Below are 20,812 nucleotides of genomic sequence, written 5' to 3'. Positions count from 1 at the left end.
GACTGTTCCAAAAATCAGGCTCCAGACAACAAAGTTTGAAAATTACGCGTAGTTTCCTATTCCTCCCTATGAGTAACAGGAAAAGACAGCACAATGCACCTAGATACAAACATCAATCATTAGTCTCCTTCTGCAGATGTACTTGGATTATACTTTTTGCAAAACTCTGTACTTCTTGACTGAAGTGTTGGATACATATGGCATGTTTTATAGGAAGTCTACCAATAAGCAACCAACATTAACAGATCCTTATTGAAGAAAGAAGTTCTTAATTCTAATTCCTCAAATTCCATCTCATCAAACAGGTACTCCCATTTGCTTACTTCCTTATACAGGTAGTCCTCAACTTACAACAGTTCATTTAGTGACTGTTCAAAGTTACAACAGTACTGAGAAATGTGACTTATGACCGTTTTTCACAGTTACGACCTTTGCAGCATCCCCATGGTCACGTGATCAAAATTCAGATGTTTGGCAACAGGTTCCTATTTATGATGCTTGCAGTGTCCCAAGGTCATGTGATCCCCTTTTGTGACCTTCTGACAGGCAAAGTCAATGAGGAAGCCCGATTCACTCAACAAATATGTTACTAACTTACCAACTGCAGTGTTTCACTTAACTGTGGCAAGAGATGTCGTAAAATGGAGCAAAACTCACTTAACAGATGTCTCACTTAACAACAGAAATTTTGGGTTCAACTGTAGTCGTAAGTCGAGGACTACCTGTTAATGAGTTTAAATGGAGGGACAGATGGTCTTTTCATTCCGTTGATAATTGGTTATATGAAGGCAATATTGGGGAAGTAAATTAAGAAGTGTTTAAAAGATCAATGATCAGAATACTGGTGTCAGGTTCCAAGTAATGCACCCATCAGGCTTGACAACTGGCTGATCTTTGATAGACTGATAAAAAGACCCCCAGCTCCCTCATGAGGCTGCTGAAATGAAGGTTTCTTAAGTTTGCAGGAGTCAACAGCTTGAGCGCTGTAACTCAGTTCAAGTTCAAGAAGTTGGTATCTAATTTCCAGATGAAATAACCTGTTCTGTAATTTTTTTAATGTTTTCTTACAACTGCCTGGCAAAACAAAACAGAGAGAAGAGTACTATTACTTTCATGCTAAAATATTGGGGTGGGTGAAATCACAGAGATATTCACATTCCCATGAAATCTACTGGGAGTTTGGGGGCAAATCAATGATCGTGCACGGACTGCACACTTCAATGGGTCATGTTCATGGCATTAATCATGCTGTATGAAGTTTACATTTATTTTTTGCCTGCAAACTCCCTGTTTGTGTTTGGGACTTAAACTACTTATCCCATGCCATGCAAGCAGGTTTCCCATATATTAAATACATCTATAATTGAGACAAAATCCTACAGAGAAGGGGCATTCAACTCTCTCAAGACATTCCTGTATTTCTCCCATCTAAGGACACATAGGGGAAAGGCAGAAAAAGGGAGCAGAAAGGTATGGAGATAGGTCTATCCCCACTCCTGTTTAAAATGGCACCAACCTGGATTGTGCTGTTGCAAATCCTCTTTCCCTCCCTAGAAGGGGGAAAAAAAGCCAGGAGCCAGGAAGGAGGTGACCACCTCCAAAACAATTTTAAAGTGGCTAGGAAAACTGATGCCATTTTACTTATTATGTCTCTTACCTGTGGACCTCGATATCCAGTTGGCCCTTCAAAAACCATACCCTGCAAAAGAAAGGAGAAATATTTAACAACCCTGAACCGGTTCTGAAGGGAAAGGCTGCCTTTGTGGCCTGTGAATATTGACAAAGTTATATGACGTGAATTTAGTTGTTTCTAAGCACTGAAATAAGTTCACACACTTGCAAGAAGGATAAGAGAAATGCTAACAATTCTTCAATATCTGTGGAATAAACCACTTGCATGCTTATTGTTGAATGATCTGCACAAGTAACAAGCTTGTTGGATGTATAAAAAAAGAGATAGCTAATTGTTGCATAATTAGATCATCTGTACCCATGAGATATTATCATGATATATGCCTGTGATTCTTGGGCACAATTAAGCTAACTATCCTCAGAAGGGAAAACTATATTGTGATCTATACTTATCGGAGGGAAAACCCAGCATATCACAGCCAATAATAAAACTTACAAAACATTCAACTAAGATCCAGAAACCACTCTGCGAATGCAATAAAGGAACAGATTTCCCACACTCATATATTAGTAAGTGTTTGTTTTTGTATTTGTCTGCAGGATTTTTGTCCTCATCTAAGACCCAATTGCTCCATCTCAAGTTTCCAGAGCATATTCCTAGTATCTCTCAACTGTATGGAAACCACTAGTTTTGGATATTTATCCTTCCAAGAATCAAAATGGAATTGACCACAAACCCCAAGCCACCACTTCGTGGTGAAATTAAGTCTCCAACCAGGCTGATGGGTTTTGGCAAAGCCAGAACAGAAAACGTATCTTACTCACAGGTTCGATGACTGCTGCCTCCCCTTTCTGTCCCTTCAGATTTGGTTGCTGCTACACACAAAGAGAATAAATAACCACCATGAGGACCAGTAATTATGATAATGTGAGAATCTGCAATGTAGATGGACACAACCTCCTAAAGTAGAGAAGATATTCAAGATGACTGTTTCTTCAATCTGATTTACTGAACCACAAATCTTATGCCGCCTACTATTCAAACAGAAACAAGTTACTGTACCTTAAATGAAGGTGGATTTGATTCTGGACTATGTGAGTTGTTGGAAAGAAGTGTGGGATTTTTCTAAGTTGATTTTTCTAAGTTGAAAAGTCTAACTTAGAAAAGTCTAACTTAGAAAAGTTAGACTTTTCAACTTAGAAAAATCAACTTAGATTTGATTGTGAGAACTGGCACTGGAGGCTGGACTAGCTGTTGCTTAGATAGAAAGCAATCTCCAGTGATGTCTCCTGTAAAGTGAGCTATCCCGCACTTCTCCGGACTTAATGCATGGTGAGTGAAATAGAAGCAGATAAATGACTTAACATCTCCAGACATTAGATACAAATTTGAGAACTAAGTTTCCATGAGTTTCCATTTGCACCCTGGAGCAAACTCAACTCCGAAGGCACAGGGCAACAGAAAGGCAAAATAGCATCAAATCAAACAAAGGGATAAAATTAATTACAATTAATTCTGAGCATCTATGAATTAAATCTTACTGAGTTTTCTTTTATCACCAACAACCCTGAGCAAAAAGATCCTAGAAGATTGGATTTTTTTAAAAAAAACAAACAAACCATTTATTGTGTTTTAATTTACAATGGTTTCTAGTTTTGATCCAAACTAGGTGGCAGCACTGAGGCAATTTTGACTGATTTTAAGAAGCTGAGCCAGGCTGGATGTGATTAGTACCCAATAGGAATTATCAGGGTTATTGGCTGGGCTGGAAAGTCCCTCAAAGAATCCCAGAAAAAGGCAGCAGCAAACATGTTTTCTTTCTTCATGTCCATGTAAGTGCTGAAAGTTAGGTTTGACTTGAAAGAAATGCTTGATAAATGTTACTCAAAAGCAATTTCTTAGCCCAGAAGGTGGGACTGAAATCCTTGCCATGAGAAATAACGCACCGTGGGAATATGTGATGCACAGCAGGTTCTGGGCTGAGTCAGAAGACTCAGGAGAGGGCAAGTCAACCTTGGTTTAAATGCCAAGTTTCCATCCCAGCCTGGTGGCAATTAGCTATTGGGAAAAGAGTGGGTGAGGCATAGGGGCAACAAGACATTCATAAATATTTATGATTAATGTCATAGGCGTTTCAGTGCTCCTAAATCCAAAATAAAAATAGGGCACTCTTGGCAAATATCTAGGTGGAGATAGACATATCCTTTTGAGAAGCAGCAGAGCCCAGTATTTAGAAGTTCTTCTCTTTAAACACATAATATTCTCTTTTTAAAATCATCTATAATAGGTTCCATGGGAAATAGTTTGGAACGTTTGGAGCATCTTGGACATGAGACACAACTGAAAATATGTCTTGGGCACCAACACATCTCCTCATCTCCATTCTACTCATTAAAATATATTTGTGACCTTTTTTTTAATGTAAAGAGAGATTGTGGTTGTAGGTATATATAGGGAATTAACAAACCCAACCTGATGCGCAGTGGAAGCATGACTGAAAGTGGATTTAGTTTCTTTCATGGACTCACAATGTTGATGATGAAAATCAGGAGCCTGGGAGCTCCTTTTCAGATTAACACATTTTATTCAACGGCATAAGCTTTCATGTGCTGCATCTCATTTTATCAGATGCACAAACTGGCTAGACTGATGTGGGATTTAAACTGGGGTGAGGAGGGGGCAAGACAGTGTGGTCATGCAGGTGGGTTATATGAGAGGCAGATTATAAACACATTGTAGCTCCGTTGATGAACTACCACCTTTTGCTATTCCATCTTCTCATGGATTTCAGATGAGACTTTCGGTTTTGACCCACAACAATCAGTGCAACAGAGGGTCATGGCCTAACAATAAAACAACAGAAGGAGCTTATGAGGGAGTGTAAATCAGGAACAATTTATGTGAAGGAATGCTAGCCTCATTGATAAGATTCTCTTTGCTCTAGCAGTGGGAAGAGTGTTAAGTTGGCTCAAAGATTTTACTATTATTTTTCAAAAGACTGTACAATCAGTATTTTTAATAAAAGAGAGATTAGTCCTTTCCTCCCTTATTCCAAAGCTTAAAGTGTTTAAATGGTATGTCTTGTTTGCAAGATTAGCTTTCAATTAGAATTGTAATACTTGCATTCCAACTGGTTAAGCCTCAGTATGTTTTTGAACTTATACAATCAAAAACAAGCACCACTGAGTAAAATTGAGCTTAATTCCAAATAAGGAATGCATTATTTAAATGAAATGAGATTATTTTCTGCAGTGTTCAGATTGTTACTCATTGCTTAGAGAAATGTTTGTAGAGTTGCTACCTCGGGAAATAGGATGGTGGCTTCAACATGCTCAGCTGGATCATAGTGCTCTGCTTCACTGGCCCCTCGTCGGTCATAGTAGTCCTCATAATGTTTATTGTCAAGTCTCTCATCAAATGCTCTGTAAGTGACATTGGCATTCATGTCTCTATTTTCACTGATTAAATACTCTTCTCCAAGAAGGTCCTGTTGGGATTAGGAAAGGAGATATGAAGTACAGTAGACGTATTTAATGATAATTACTTTGCACACTCACTATTAGACTCTTCCTATATGCGACTCTTTCTCCCACCATTACATTCTTGGAAACCTGACAGTTTTCCTTTAAAAGAAAAGGAACTTTGTACATTGAATCCTGTTCAGGTTCTGCAGATATACATATTCTAGAATCTAGGTACATGGTTTTGTGTGGGATACAGCCTCTAATATACATGTTCCTATCCTGAATACACCAATAGACTTTCAGATGTTTACATATATACATATTTGCAAATACAGATTACTGGATCTAACAAGTTATGGAAATGGTTATGTATAGCTTCTGATTAAGTGGGATGAGGAACATGAACCAGTATTAAACAGTTGGAGTACAACTGAAAAAGTTATGGATTTGCATGACAGTAATGTTAAACGATAAGGGAAGTAGCATTTTATTCCCATTTTAATTTATAAGAGATAATAGCAAAATGTAGACTTTGGGGAACTTTGTTTTTATTTTACATCATTTCATTTATTGTTGCTTTGTTTTGTTTACTAGAACCTCAATATCCACCAACTGAAACAAGAATATATACACATGGAATTAAAGTAGCTTTAATTAATTAAAGCAACTTTCCTTGGTATCCCAGAAATGAAACCAAGTCCTACAAAAAAAATCTACTTTTTGTTATTTCTTTCCCATTTTCATCAGTTTAGCTATGCTGTATATTTATGAATAATTCCTTAAGTTGTTTAAGTGACAATCAAGATCATACCTAAAATCTTAATCTAATTTTAAAAGCCTAGTAAGTAAGGTCTCTCCCAAACAGAGATTGGAGGTAAATTTCAAGTAGATTTCATAATTCTGAAGAAGTGTGGATAAACTATTAAAAGTTCGCTATCTTAAATTCAAATCATATAAAGATCTAACCAGTATATCCCAAACTATTATCTTCCCATTTCTGCTCTATCCTAAACTAGGTTTACATTTCCACCGGATAACAATTAAATTACTCTTTTACTTCTTTATTTTGGCCACACACTGAGAGGGAAAAGGCAGTTCGGTGATTTCTGTCCCAGACAGTAATACTTACACTGCACCCTAGAAATATCTACATTATTTCTTACAATTATCCCACGGGAAATTACTGTGGCATACAGTTGGATTTTCCCAGCAGTAATTTAATCACCAAATTGCTACTAGTTATGTTCAACCCCTATTGAGATAAAAGTATGTCCAGTTACTCCTTCAACAGTGAGGTCCTGAAAGCACATTCCATTCAGCATTTTCAATAGTCCAACAAGGGTTATTATAAACTCTCTTTTTAGGATTTTAATGAAAAGGTTAGAATTGAAACTATATGTTGGATGGAGAATCCATATAGTGGATGGGGTCATTGGCTGGAGACAAGACAGCTTCCATCTCCAAGATTTTAATAAAAAACAATTGTAATGTTAGGCAAAAAAATGTGGCATAGTTTTTCTGGGACTATGGCACCTCTTATTAGGAGTGGATACAACTGAACACACCCAAATCACATCCTCACTTTACATACAAATGATGCAACCAAACTGAAGTAAAAATAGGATGATTTTGGCTGTCTCAGAAACATCTGCCACCTAGTGGGTTATCCTATCTGCCTTTTTTATACATCATGTTAGCTCCATCCTTCACTGACTGCTACTGTCACTCCTCCCATTAAAATCAGCTATGGGTCCCAGTTGGTGCCCTGAAGAGCCACACTAATCAGGTTTCAGGATGGGTGCAGCTTTCTGGTAAGGCAGACTGCCATAGATTTTACTCTGGGCTTTCTTCAGGGACACCAACTCTTCTGAAGAACTTGCAGCCCCCAATGCTTTTCTCCAAATATCATTCAAAGGAAAATATTGAAGAAGTTGGGGCAGCTTTTGAGAGTGGCTGCCTGTCCATCATGATGCCTCGTATGAGGACTCTGAAAAGGAAGGTGCTAGAGAAGGCAACCCTTTTGCAAATGCTAAACTCTTAGCCTAATATTGTATTGTGAAAATCTGCCAGAACAAACAAAACATTGCACGTTCTACTATAGGCAATATTTTGGGAAGACAATCGGTAGGGACTTGGTTCAAATCCAAATCCTTCCCTGATCTGAGTAGATTACCTCATTGTATCTAAAGATAGAATTGGCAACAGAGATTCTTTAGATGTTATTCTGATTTTGCATTTTGGAGTGATAAAGTCCTAGGAAAGTGAGACCATATGCATGGTCTGAAGACATCTTATGGCTTAAAATGATTATAAGATTCATGGATTTTGACAGGCCACAGACCACAGATGAATTAACTGACATCCCAGAGTTTCATGTGGCCCTCAAAGCAGCCTCTAAAGACCTTCAAAATTTGATGCCAAATTATACTTTCAGTGAAGCATATGAATTAAATTATTAAATACATGACTGGGAAGTAAATTCAATCAAATTAACTTCAGCTGTTTCCAGGCCTGTTCACTACATTTTGGAGTGGGTCTTTGGCTGGCTCCAAAACCAAAACAGAGTTTTCAGTATAAAAAAAGTATTGCACCTAGACTTTCCCATCTTTATATCTACCCCAACCACATTTCACCCCTTCCCTGCTTTCTTTAGACTCTGAGAGTGAAAGAAGTACCCCGGGGGCCTTGGAAACAATGTCTATCTTACCTCATAATTGTTTGTCAGGTTGAAGTTGACTGTCATAGTGGTAGAAGTGAGAATGCCAAGCTCTTCATTGGGATCCTTTCCCCAGAATTCAGTAGTTGCTTTCATCGGACTAATATCAGTTGGAGTCTCATTCTTGAGGGTGGGGGGAGACATAAGATGTTAAAGGAATCTATATAACTTATTTGGCAACATACATTTAGCAATGTGCACATAGATTTGTACAAATTCTTTAGGGGTTAGAAATATGCCAGCAGCCAAAAGCCAACTAAAGTGGTCATGATATAAGAGAAATTCAGGCCAATAAAATCTAGTACCTTGAGGTTAGAAACAGCCTTTCATACCTCCATGCCTAGGAGATGTGTTTGGAACTTATTATAAAAAATTAATCTTTCAGTGTAAAATCTCCTGGCATCGTATCTGCCAAGTTCCCTGAGGGTTTAAACACTGAAATACATTTGGCAGCACCTACTATTTAAACCATGTTTGCTAGCAGATCTAGGAGTGGAGTTTGGTAAGAAAGGGCAAAAGCTCCAGTGGATCAGAGGCTGTGCCATATTGGGAAAGAGGCAGAAATGCAGCTGAGCTTTCAAGCACATTAAATAGTACAGTCTTTCACTCTGAGACTTACGAAACTCAGAACACCTGGTATGAAAATTCACATTTGGTGCCATTCATTTATCTGGAAATCTGTAAAGAGACAGCAAAATCTATACGAGGAAAATAGTTTCTTCTGCCAATTTGCCCCAGCCCATCAACAATATGTGAGTAAACCTATATGGATTGTTGGACATCTATGTGCTGGGTATGTCATTTTCTAGGACTGATGTGCCTGAAGGTCAGTGAATTTTGTTCCATGCTGCACTGTTATCTTCTGATATCTATGTGAGCTCATAGCCATTCATTTAAAGTCGGCATCCAATTTACGGTATGTATCCCAATGGTGGAATTTAATGTTTTTTTACTACTAGTTCTGCCGGCGTGGCTTGGTGGGTGTGGCAGGGGAAAGATACTGCAAAATCCCCATTCCCTCCCCACTCCTGGGGGAAGGATATTGCAAAATCTCCATTCCCACCCCACTCTGAGGCCAGAGGTGGTATTTGCCGGTTCTCTGAACTACTCAAAAGTTCCACTACCGGTTCTCTAGAACCTGTCAGAACCTGCTGAATAGCATGCCTGACGTATCCCAAGTGTTATGTTCCTGTGAATATCCAGCAGATCCTGAGGCAAGGCAAAATAGCATCTTGGAAAGAGTATTATTTTCTTATTGCAGGTGACTTCTACACATAGGGAAAGTTCCCTTGCATTGGGACTTAGAAGAAAAAAAAGGGTTGATGAATATATGTACTGTAACTGCAGAAGGAACATCACTCGATGTTCTAAGAAAGAAATAAGGTTTGTACATTGCTAATAATCAAAGTTACTAGGGAAAAAGATGCTATGTCAGGAAATCATATAATCCTTTTGATTAGGGATAGTCCTTGACTTACAACAGTTCATTTAGTGACCGTTCAAAATTAGAACAGCACTGAAAAAATGAACTTACAACTGTTTTCACACTTATAACCGTTGTAGCATCCCATGGTTACGTGATCAAAATTCTGACGCTTGGCAACTGACTCATATTTATGGCCATTGCGATGTCCCAGGTTCATGTGATCATCTTTTGAGACCTTCTGACAAGCAAAGTCAACGGGGAAGCCAGATTCACTTAACAACTGTGTTACTAACTTAACAACTGCAATGATTTTCTGTGGCAAGAAAAGTTGTAAAATGGGCAAAAATTCACTTACCAACTTTCTCACTTAGCAAAAGAAACTTTGGGCTCAATTGTGGTCGTAAATCAAGGACTATCTGTACTCTGATGATTCCAATAGGCTGCAGGAGCAGGAAAGGTGCAAAGACAACAGATCTTAAGTAGTCATGTATTTCCTCTCACAGTGAAAATTTTGCGTATGTCCTTGAATGCAACAAAATTCTTCAGTTTAATCTCAAGTATTTCCCAAAGTGGGATCTGAATCTGGATGAACTTGTCAAGGATTGAAAGCTAAGCAAGGCAAGGATTAGCTTGGATGCAGGAAGAAGGCAATGACAAATCACTTTCAAAACTACTGCCAACCTTGCCTGAAGATGCCCTCAGGTAAAGCTGAAATTCCAATGTTTGCATCAAAGCTATCATAAAGTTTTTTTGGCAACAGTTGGTGTGCCTATGACAGACAAATATATATTAGTAACTCTATCTTCCATCTATTTACTACTGGGCTAAACTGCCCCTGAAATAGCTTCTTTACAGACTCCTAAGACTGCAGAGAAAGCCACCTCCTCAAACTTGTGCATAAATCTCCATGGGCAACTTTTAATCCTGAAGGAACTTCTTTTGAAAAGGCCAATCAGACTAGTAAATTCTTCTAGAACTTTTAGCATTGCAAAGGTATCTCAGGATGCGGTAAAGCATGATTGCAAAAATGGACTGACTAAGCAAAAAACTAACCAAAGAATTAACTTTGTGGACTGCAATTTCACTCACATACAATAGGAATCTATATAAAACGGGTGCTATGGATGTTTACCTGATCAAATGCACAACAAACCTGAACTTTATTGCTAGACAAGTATCTGCAGAACTAGATGAAATGAAGTGTGCCTACGTTAGGAGAGAGAGAAAAGGATAAGTGGGTGGCAAATTCTTCCTGAGAAGAGATTAGAAAAGGAAAAGAGAAATGCTTTGTTGTTGCCAATACTAAACAGCCAAACAGCTGTAATTCTGATTCTAGAAAAAGGAACTCTGCCAGCTGCTCCATTTGGCGGGGAAAAGGTTCCCCTTGGCCAAGGCAAGAATGATTCACTGGCAGGATGAGCTCAGCATCCCCCTGTCCTGTATTTCACACATTTGGGGATGCTTCCCTGACATACAAAGGTCATTAGTGGAAGACAAGAGGAAAACAAAATGCAAATATATTTGCTTGATCATAAGCTAAAACAATCAAAACAAAAGAATCAACAATCACAAAGGAAATTCCATTAAAACTCTTAAGATAATGTCCAGATTCTATTATAAAATTACAAATCTACTAAACCTAGTTGTGCCAGCAAAATTAAACAAGAGCATGCACTGTATTCAACTGCCATAAACCTATAACTTGTGATCAACTTAGACACATAAACAAGAATAATGGTTGAGTCTAAACCTGTTATTATACAGTAGCCGTGAACTATTTAGTACCATTTTTAACATCCCTTTTTGCTGCATAGCTAATACCAGCGGGAAATTAGGAGAGTCTCCTAACAACCTTTAGGATTTTTTTTTTTAAAAAAAGCATACAGTTGATCTTCTATAGGTTTAACCTGCTTGTAATTGAGTAAAATCTTTACTCAAATCTTCACAGTCTCTTTGCCACATACTGCTCCTTGATATTTTAGGATAAGGGAAGAAAAATAGTTGGGGAGTTCTATGCTGCCTGTATTGCAAAGCATATAGAGCAGCGATGGCTAACCTTTTTGCCGTCCCGGGCCAAAAGCGTGGGTAACGTGGGGGGTTGCACGCGCATATGCTCACACCCATAATTCAATGCCCCTCCATGCATGAGCGCATGACCCCCCCTGCTCCTCCCACTTTTGGCATGTGATGGCCAGTAGGCCCATTTTTTGCTCTTCCCCGGCTCCTAGAAAGTCTCTGGGGCCTGGGGAGGGCAAAAACGGCCTTACCCACCCACCCGGAGGCCCTCCAGAGGCTGGAAATGGCCTGTTTCTGACTTCTGGTGGGCCCGAAAGGCCCCAAAAACAGCTGGCCAGCGTGCGCATGCATGCCGGAGCTGAGCTAAAGCAATGCTTATGTGCCCACCGATATGGCTCCACATGCCACCTGTGGCACGCGTGCCATAGGTTCACTATCACGGATATAGCTTTTGCTATTTTCATTTCAAAATCACCAAAGTAGAGAAAACAGGGGCAGGAACATGTAAAATAGAGAATAAAGTGAATAAAAGGAGAGATATGAAACCTATTATCACCAGGAAAGCAAACTGGAGCGAACTATTTTTGTGGAAGAGAGTGCTGATTAATCAGTAACAGTTTCTCTTGAATTAACCTCTTCAAGCCACGATACCTTAAAGTTCCAATGTCATATTTGTAGCTTCCATGGCAGACCCAAACTAGGGCCTATAATTGATGATGCATCATTAATGTCCTAACACGGGAATCCATTTTCTGAATATGTAGACAAGTTGCAATTTTAAAAATCAGTTACAGGAATTTGGAATAGGAAAGTTATGTACAAAATATATACATTAAAAGAAAACATTTGTATGCACATAGTTTTTATGCATGTTATTGTTTCTCTCAATCCTATGTTGGCTATGCAGTGCCTAGAATATTTTTAGCTCTGGGAACCACATTTTGAGAAGGAGATCAAGAAACGGAGTGTATCCAGAAGAGAGCAGCCAAAATGATTAAGGATCTGGAAGGGGGAAAAAATATGAAGAGCACTTCAATTTATTTAGCCTGAAGAACAGAAGACTTCAGGGAGACACGATAGCTGACTTCATGTATCTGAAGGGCTGTCACATAGAAGGAAGAATTGAACTATTTACAATTGGTGCAGAAAACAGGAATAAATAACAGTGAATTTAAATTATTTCATTTGGAGAAATTTCCTAAGATACAAGCTATTCCATAAAGAGACAACTGCCTCAGAAGATGATAGATTCTCCTTTATTGGAAGTGTTGACATAAATGCTACATGGACATCTGCCAGAGATGTGCAGTGAACAGGATTCAACTAAATGATCTCCAAGATCCCTTTTAACACTTACATTCTATTATATCATGTTTCAACATGAATTCTCTGAATTCTCAGAGTGGCCATATTCTGTATTTCTTCCATGTGCTAAACCAAAATATGTTTTCATTTAGAATAGCAAAATTCAAAGCCTGATAAGAAGATGGAAGTGTTTCCATGATATTGAGGCATATATTTACAATGTAATTTTTTGAAAAGTCACTTAATAGTCCAGATCAATAGCTGTTACTCCAGCTTTGTTATTCAAAGACAATAAGCTCTGCATATGGTAGCTAAAGAACCTACAGTGTTTTAATTATAAGCCATTTCCAAAAGATGGACTTTATACAGGTAGTCCTTGTTTAGCTACTGTTTGCAGTTATCACAGTGAGGAAGAAGTAATTTTGTGACCAATTCTTGCACCTACAAATTTCACAGATCTATAAAACAAAGGAAAGATGAAGTCTGTAATTCAATTAATGACTGAGTTGCCAGCCCCAATTGTGGTTGATAAATGAAGACTACCTTTATTATCATTCTGGTAGTGCTTCTAAGATATTCCTTCCTGCAACTGCTTAGCACCAGGATCTACATAGCTCCTAAAGCTAATGCATTGTTTATAATGGTCCAAAGATCCTGATGCTAAGGTACTTCCATTGAGCCATATTATTATTGAATCATTAATTCTGAAACTGATGGCATGGCATCTTCCATTGATGTAATATTCAATTATATGAATAAGGATCAGTTACAATGACCAACAGTAAGCACTGTGTTACTGGTTTTATCCTTATTGGAAATCTTCAGGTGCAGATAGCCTGATGTTATTCTATTGGGGCCAAATATATTGAGCTTCCCAGAGTTCACTTATTCTATTTGGCCCCAATAGAATAACATTGAGCTATCTGCCCCTGAAGATTTCCGATAAGGATAAAACCAGTAACACAGTGCTTACTGTTGGTCATTGTAACTGATCCTTATTCATATAATTGAATATTACATCAATGGAAGATGCCATGCCATCAGTTTCAGAATTAATGATTCAGTAATAATATGGCTCAATGGACGTTTGCGTCCTACATAGATTTTAATTAAAAAGTAATTAACAATTAATACTTCATTATTTTTTTTTAATTTCACTTTTGAAAAACCTGTACTGTCAGAGGCTGATGTCATAGTACCAGGCAGGAGCCAGCAAAAGTCTACACAGATATTTTTCTGAGACATATCATGAATTCTTTCAGCTGCCCATCCACATAGAAATTCCTCTGTAGCCCTTTTTCTGGAGCGACTATGAGCTCTCTTGGTTTTGACTGAACATCAGAAGGAAAATTTAAAATGCATTGGCCTGGCACTTGATGGAGAAGAACATGTCTTCAGGCATTCAAACTCACCTGTGTTTGGAACTTTGCAGCCAATCAGGACTAATGGAAGTGGAGTCCTTGAGCTCCCTAGCCAGAGGCTATTGCATATGGCACCATCAGCCCTCATGCAAGGCAGTCAATGGGCAGCCATAAGGGCAGAAAGGCCAGACACTCTGCGGGCAGTTCTGCCTGAAGAACCATTGATGATAAAGCAAGAGGAAGCTGCTAATTAGGTGGGTTAGGCATGTTAGGAGGCAATGGGTTAGGCTGGCAGGGACCAGAAGTTATTAGATCAGCAGAGAGCAGTTAGTTGCACTCTCTACCTCGCCTGAGGTTGGACTGAGCGAGGACTTCTCGAGGGACTCTTTGTTTCTCTTCTTCTTGCCTCTACCTTTCTTCCTGCCCTTGCCCCTTCCTTTGCCTTTGCCCTTCTTGCCCTTCCTCTTTGGAATGTTCTGCACAAAGGGGAGCAGATAGGATAGAGAAGGGGAGAAAAAAGAGAAGGGGAGGGAAAGAGAAAAAGAGACAACAGATACTTGAGAAAGAAAAAAAAATACTTTCCCATTTCCTTAGAACACCAAAAGTCACCACCCATACGTCCAGGCTCAGCCACCAGGAAACCATTCACAAGAGACAGACATGAACATGGCACCAACGCCTTGGAGTACACAGAGGAAAGACCATCACACAACAGATTTATTTGTGGTTCAATATGACTTTCTGGAGAAGACAGATTTGGAAAGTAAGAATGTATCTGTTTCTTTTTATCCACATACTCCAAAATTGCCCCAATTCTATCCTTCTCGGGGTCCTAGGGAGCAACCCTTATTTCTTTTTCACCTGTGGGTTAATCAACTAAGAGACCTAAAAAGCCATTCCCATGAATCACAAGGAGAAGTAATCTGAGCAATTTATGAGCCTTATCTTTAGGAGACAAGTCCAGGGGCAGATTATGGATCTAAAAGAGGTGTGAAGATTTCCACAAATGGTGGAATGGATCAGTGGTGGGTTGCCCCTGGTTCACACTGGTTCTATAGAACCGATAGTACAACCAGCGGGAGGCTCCACCACCAACTCCGACGTCATCAAAATACTTCTGCGCATGCGCAGAAGAGTACACACGCGGCCCCACTGCAAACCGATAGTAAAGGTAAGTAGAACCGACCCCTGGAATGGATACAGCTAAAGTAACATAGGATGGTGTCTCAAGTATTTCCACCATCCATCAGATTACTATTGCCTACAGTGAAAAAGTTCTAGACACAGCAAACAATTACAACACTAAAATGATGGCAAGTATGTGATGACATCATCATGTAGATGCTGTGATTGTGTACTTCTGAGGAAGCCATATTTAACACGCCCAAATTTCTTAGAGGTAGGGGCAAGATGTAACAAATAGACAGACTTTCATTTTTTCAACAAGTTATTCTTTTAACCACTCTTCCCCCAAGGAAATTGGAAAACACATGGTTAAAATAGCTACAGGAGGACTGCAATTGACAAAACCTTGAGTGATGGGAGAAGGTGGATATCTATAAAAATGTAAGGCCAATGGTGTTTAGAGGGGCATTTATATTCTTTTATAAGGATTTTCCCTGGTAACTTAATGCCCCTGAAATTCTCTCACTCCCAATAGCTACTTCTTGATTTTACTAAATCAGCACTGTCAGGTATCAGATTCTACCCCATTCACCTTAAGAAGACTGAGTCTTTAAAAATATCAGGAGGAGTTAACCAATGAAAAACTCTCAAAAGGCATAAATTATCATGAGATACAGCTTACTTCATCAGATGCATCTGATGAGCTGCATTTCACAAAAACATATGCCTTTTAATACAAATTTTAATGGGAAAAGATGCTACCAGACTCCTCCTGTTTGTTTGTTTGTTTGTCATCATAGACTAACACACCTCTCAATGACCGTAAACTACTGAAAAGGGAAATACCTGCCTGGTATAAAGTTCTAAAATCTATGTCAAATCTTTAGAAGGGGAGAGAGATCCATTTGTTTGTTTGTTTGTTTGTCCGTTAAATTTATTTGCCACCCATCTTACCATGGGGCTATGCTGGGCAGTTTACAGCAATAAAACGGGGGGGGGGGGATGATTAAAATGTAAACATAACAATCACAAAAGAATAAAACAATTAAAAATAAACAATGGAAGTACAATAATATGAAATTAAAAAGGTGGATGGGAAACAGGAAGGGCTGAGGTGAGGTGGGGTCAGCTAATTAGTCCAGTAGCCACCTCCAGGGATACGTTCCCCCATTGGGTCTCCAGGCCAACCAGCAGAGCCAGGTCTTCAAGCTCTTACAGAAGGATAGGAAGAAGGGGGCAAACCTCACCCCAGGGTGCAGGATGCTCCAGTGGCTGGCGCTACAGCAGAGAAGGCTTTTCAGTCAGAGTTCCTTGACCAAAGGGATTCTCAGCAGGCCTCCTCTGCTGGCATGAGTAGGGCAGGCTTGTCTTAGTGGGATGAGACAGTTCATCCAATAATCTGGACCTATGTCATAGAGGGCTTTAAAGGTCATAGTCAATAACTGCACCCAGAAGCAAACCGGCAGCCGGTGCAGCTTGCAAAGCAGCAGTGTAACATGGGACATTTTACAGACCCCAAGGACTGCTTGTGCTGCTGCACTTTGTACCAGTTGAAGTTTCTGAATGCATTTCAAGGGTGGCCCCATGTAAAGCAAACTGCGGTAATCCAGAGGAGAGATGACTAGGGCTTGAGTGACCAAAAGTAGGGAGTCTTGATCTAGAAAAGGCTGCAGCTGGTGCACAAGCCAAAGCTGTGCAAAGGCTCTCCTAGTCATGACCATCCCTGATCTTTGAGCAGGAGCTGCAAGTCCAGGAGAACCTCTAAACTGAGGACTGGATCCAAATGGGGTAGTGCAACCCCATCTGAAACCAAAGATGACAAAGACCCTGATCTTGAAGCTCCATGCACCCAAAGCCACTCAGTCTTGCCTGGATTCAGTCGTAGCCCACTGTCCCGCATCCAGGCCCCGATAGCCTCCAGGCACCATGGGAGGGAGCGACAGCAACACTCAAGTCACCAGATGTAGAGATCTAAATTTAATACCAGCATATTAATGATATCTCAACCCATAGTTATTTGGAGTAACATGGAGAAAGAGATGCTTTTATTATTTAAGAACAGAGAGCACGGACTGCATAGTGCTAATCAACCGGGTGCTAGTTTCATTCTCACAAGCAGATGTCTTTCTTTGTGTGTCTGCAGGGAACTTTGGCACAGAAGGTTATCCCACGGATCTTGGCCAGGAACCTGGCTATTAACAGCTCCTGCCTTTTGGTTGCCTACCTACCTCTTCTGCATCCTGGGTCTGCAATTTGTAGATGAGTTGTCTGTTGCAATCAGGCATGTAATCCTGGCAATATTGGGCAGCAGCTGCTGGGTCTGGCACAAGGAGTAATTGTTGGAGATCACCCTGAAGAGGAAGAAGCACAGTACAACCATTCAGAATCTTTCATGAACATATGACATGCTTATGCATTTTCAATCCAAGACTTTATTGTGTAGAAAATCTCCTGTATATTTTACACTCTTAAGAGCAATTCTAATGAAGTGACAACATGTCCATCAAAAAAAAAACCATATTTTTGTTGTTGACTCTTACAGAATATTAACTCAGATTGTTATTATCCAGAGCTTAACCAGTTAGCCTTCCTCTACCAATTTAATGGGCTCTGAGAATAACCCTGGGGGACAGGATGAGGAGCCACAGCCAGAGCAATGACCAGACAAGAGATACCTCAACCCACAGAAAGAATGGGGTGAAAAAAGCATCTCAGAAGGGAACCTCCCTAATCCTCTGGGAAGTAAAGGCAGAGGAGGGGAGAAGTGCTTTCAGACTTACAAGGTTATAGTAGCATGCTACTACTTATAATCTTGTAAATCTGTCAATCCTTTGAGGTAGTCCGGATAGGAAACCAAACCATGAGTACTAATATTCATGGTTTGGTTTCCTCTCTGGACTGCCTCAAAAGATTGACACCAATCTTGCAAGGCTCAAAACACCTTTTCCCTCCTTCCCTCCTGTAATTTTGAGAGAACTAATAAAGGTCCCTTCTCCAACACTTTCTCCAACTGTATTTCTGATGAGAGGTGAGATAGTGCTCATCTGACCATTGCTCTAGCTGCCGTTCTTCTTCCTGTTTCCCAAGATTATTACAACCATTTGCTTAAAACTGGATAAACCTCATTGCTGTGGCTCAGTTTGGCCTTGATTGGTATTCAGTTGCTTAAGTTTTAAATTGCCTCATGTATCCAAATCAATTTAGCCATGGCCCTGGATGTACTTCAGTCTCATTCCACTGTGTGCAGATCTCATCTCACTACTTACTTGATTTAATACGAGTGGAACAAACCATCTGATCTGTTAGTCACTCTGAATTTTATGGTCTTTTAACCTTGCTCAAGAAAGCCAAATACAAATACCTCCTGCATTATGAAGTTTGCAAATAACTCTGTGCAATTTGAAAACTTGGATATTTGTATATTAACCACATTTAGTATGACAAAGAATGTTCACTCGCTCGTTTCTGTCTTCTCCCTCTCTTTATGGTTTGGAATCAGAATGCCAACAATAGCTATATTTAATTTTTATGACTGCATGTGTACACAAGCACACTCTCTTATGCAGCTGAACATGCCCCAGCTCCTCTTGCTCAGCCAGGGTGACCCTAACAGTCCTGGTGCACAGAGAACATATGCTCCCAATTAATCATCTACCAAAATATGGCCAGTAGGCCTACTTCCAGAAGAGCTCACAAAATCGCTGTTCCCACCTGCTCAGTTGGGACCCACAGTTAAACTGCTCCCAACATTCTTGAGGTGATGGAAAGGAAGAGAAATTAAGAAGCAAGATGGAGGGCGGGCTACAGTGAGTCAGAGTCCAAGGCATGAGGTCAGGTAGGGACAGAGAGGGCTATATCAAGGCAAAGGAAGCCCTGTGGTTAAAAAAAGGAAATCACAGGGGAAGGAGCAAAGCAGCCAGAATTGGGAAAATGTCAACATTCCCACAGTTCAAAAATAAACACAGAGAACCATATATGAACCCAAGCAACTGCAAATTCCAACTATATACACATGCAAGAAAACCAAACACTGAAGAACCCAGTTGATATATAGATGACAACAGCACATGGTAGTCAGGTATACAGCATGGTTCAGAGCTTGCCTTTATTCCTTTAAACATTACAATATACTCATGGCTAGATCATATTTGTTAGTTCCCGAGGACATTAAGCATTCACATACTCCTTGCGTAGAAAAAGTGGCTGGGCTGCAACTGCAGAGGTCCCTGGTGGAAGCAGATTATCTGAACCTGTTTCAGTCTGCTTTCAACCCTGCATTCAACATGCACATGACACTGATGGCTTTTGATAGTGATCGCTGGCAGGACCAGGATCCTTCCCAATCGTGTTTGATCTCTTAGCTGCTTCCAATATTACCATTATTTCTTCTAAATCATATCCAACATTTGGAAGTGGACAACAATCTGTGTCTCACTCTTGTTTTTATGTTTCTTAATTTTCATTATTAGAACTGTTAAATCTTTTGCATTTTCAGCTGTTAGAGTAGTGCCATCAGGGTGGTGTAGGGTTTTTTTTTTTTTTTTGGTATTTCTTCCTTCAGTTTTAAAACCACAGTCATCATTTTCTAATCCAGCTTCCATCAACATATTCAGCATATCAGTTGAATAAATAACAGGAGAGTATGCCGTCTTGTTGTACTTTGCCAGCCTGAAGCCAGTATGCTTCACCATGTTCCATCCATACTGTGACTTCCTGGTTTGTATAAAAATTTTGCACAACAGCAATGAGTTACTCTGGGATTCCCATTTTTCCTAGGCACATATGATTTATCCAGGTGGTTTTCTTGATAAAATACAGGAGTTGTGTACTATTACTTTCATCAGTGGTGAAATGTAAAATTTATTGCTACCGGTTCTGTGGGCGTGGCTTGGTGTGGGGTAATGTGACTGGGTGGGCGTGGCCAACTTTTTTAAAAAAAAAACTTTTAAAAGCATTTTTTTTACAACCTCTTTGGATGAAGAGGTTGTTTTAAAAATGCTTTTAAAAGCCTCTGATGATCAGGCAACTCAGTTGGGATCGTCAGAGCCTTTTAAAAGCATTTTTTTACAACCTCTTTAGCCAAAAAGGTTGTAAAAAAAATGCTTTTAAAAGCCTGACGATCCTAGCTGAGCCGCGCGGCAGAAGAGGTTGTAGAAAAAATGCTTTCAAAAGTTAAAAAAGACGCCTCTGATGATAGCACGGCTCAGCTGGGCATGGTGGGGGGCAGAGATTTTTGCTACTGGTTCGCCGAACCACCCGCCACCATATCGGGCGATCTGGTCTGAACCGGGAGCATTTCACCCCTGACTTTCACCCATTTATTTTGAAATGATGCCTTTGAAATTGTCACTAATGTAATAATCTCTACAACATCTTCCTATATTGTTGTTGCCCAATGTAGGTGCCCACTTGCTTTAGCCTTTATGCCTTGAGTGGCTCTACTTGGAATATACAGCCCTGGCAAGAACTCTGGAGTTCTTCGTTCCTCCTTTCCAGAAACACCCTTCCTCTCACCCATGATGAGGCAACACAACAGGACTCAAGGGAGGGAAGAGTGGATGTAAATCCATAAATATGCAATGAACATACTGAAGAGTTTCAAAGGACTGAATGTCTGTGTCTATTGGTTATTTAAAGAAATGTCCTTCACACATTTAAGCTTACACCTCATGCCATAATGAACATGACTGCAGCATACACAGAGATTTCACAGAACTGGAAGAATGGAAGAGAGCTTCACAAGGCCCTTTCACCTAATTATAATTT

The 20,812-nt window shown here is 39.8% G+C and overlaps 1 protein-coding gene across 1 annotated transcript in view; it reads right to left on the bottom strand.

The window, feature by feature from the left end:
• The window catches only part of COL5A3 (collagen type V alpha 3 chain), a 133,413-nt gene that overhangs the window by 73,010 nt on the left and 39,591 nt on the right, over positions 1–20,812 (bottom strand). Inside the window, exons 5-10 of the mRNA XM_070935015.1 lie at positions 17,275–17,397; positions 14,266–14,397; positions 7,805–7,936; positions 4,935–5,120; positions 2,458–2,508; positions 1,658–1,699 (exon numbers count right to left, since the gene is read on the bottom strand). Coding sequence (XP_070791116.1) covers positions 1,658–1,699; positions 2,458–2,508; positions 4,935–5,120; positions 7,805–7,936; positions 14,266–14,397; positions 17,275–17,397 — 666 coding nt within the window. The remainder of the gene's footprint in view (positions 1–1,657; positions 1,700–2,457; positions 2,509–4,934; positions 5,121–7,804; positions 7,937–14,265; positions 14,398–17,274; positions 17,398–20,812) is intronic.

Source organism: Pituophis catenifer, unplaced genomic scaffold (genome assembly GCF_029215685.1).
Source record: "Pituophis catenifer annectens isolate HBS135680 unplaced genomic scaffold, rPitCat1.0.hap2 SCAF_2, whole genome shotgun sequence".
In the NCBI taxonomy this organism is placed as follows: Eukaryota; Metazoa; Chordata; class Lepidosauria; order Squamata; family Colubridae; genus Pituophis; species Pituophis catenifer.
Note: the sequence above shows the minus strand (reverse complement) of the source record. Positions and strands in the feature narration are given on the sequence as shown.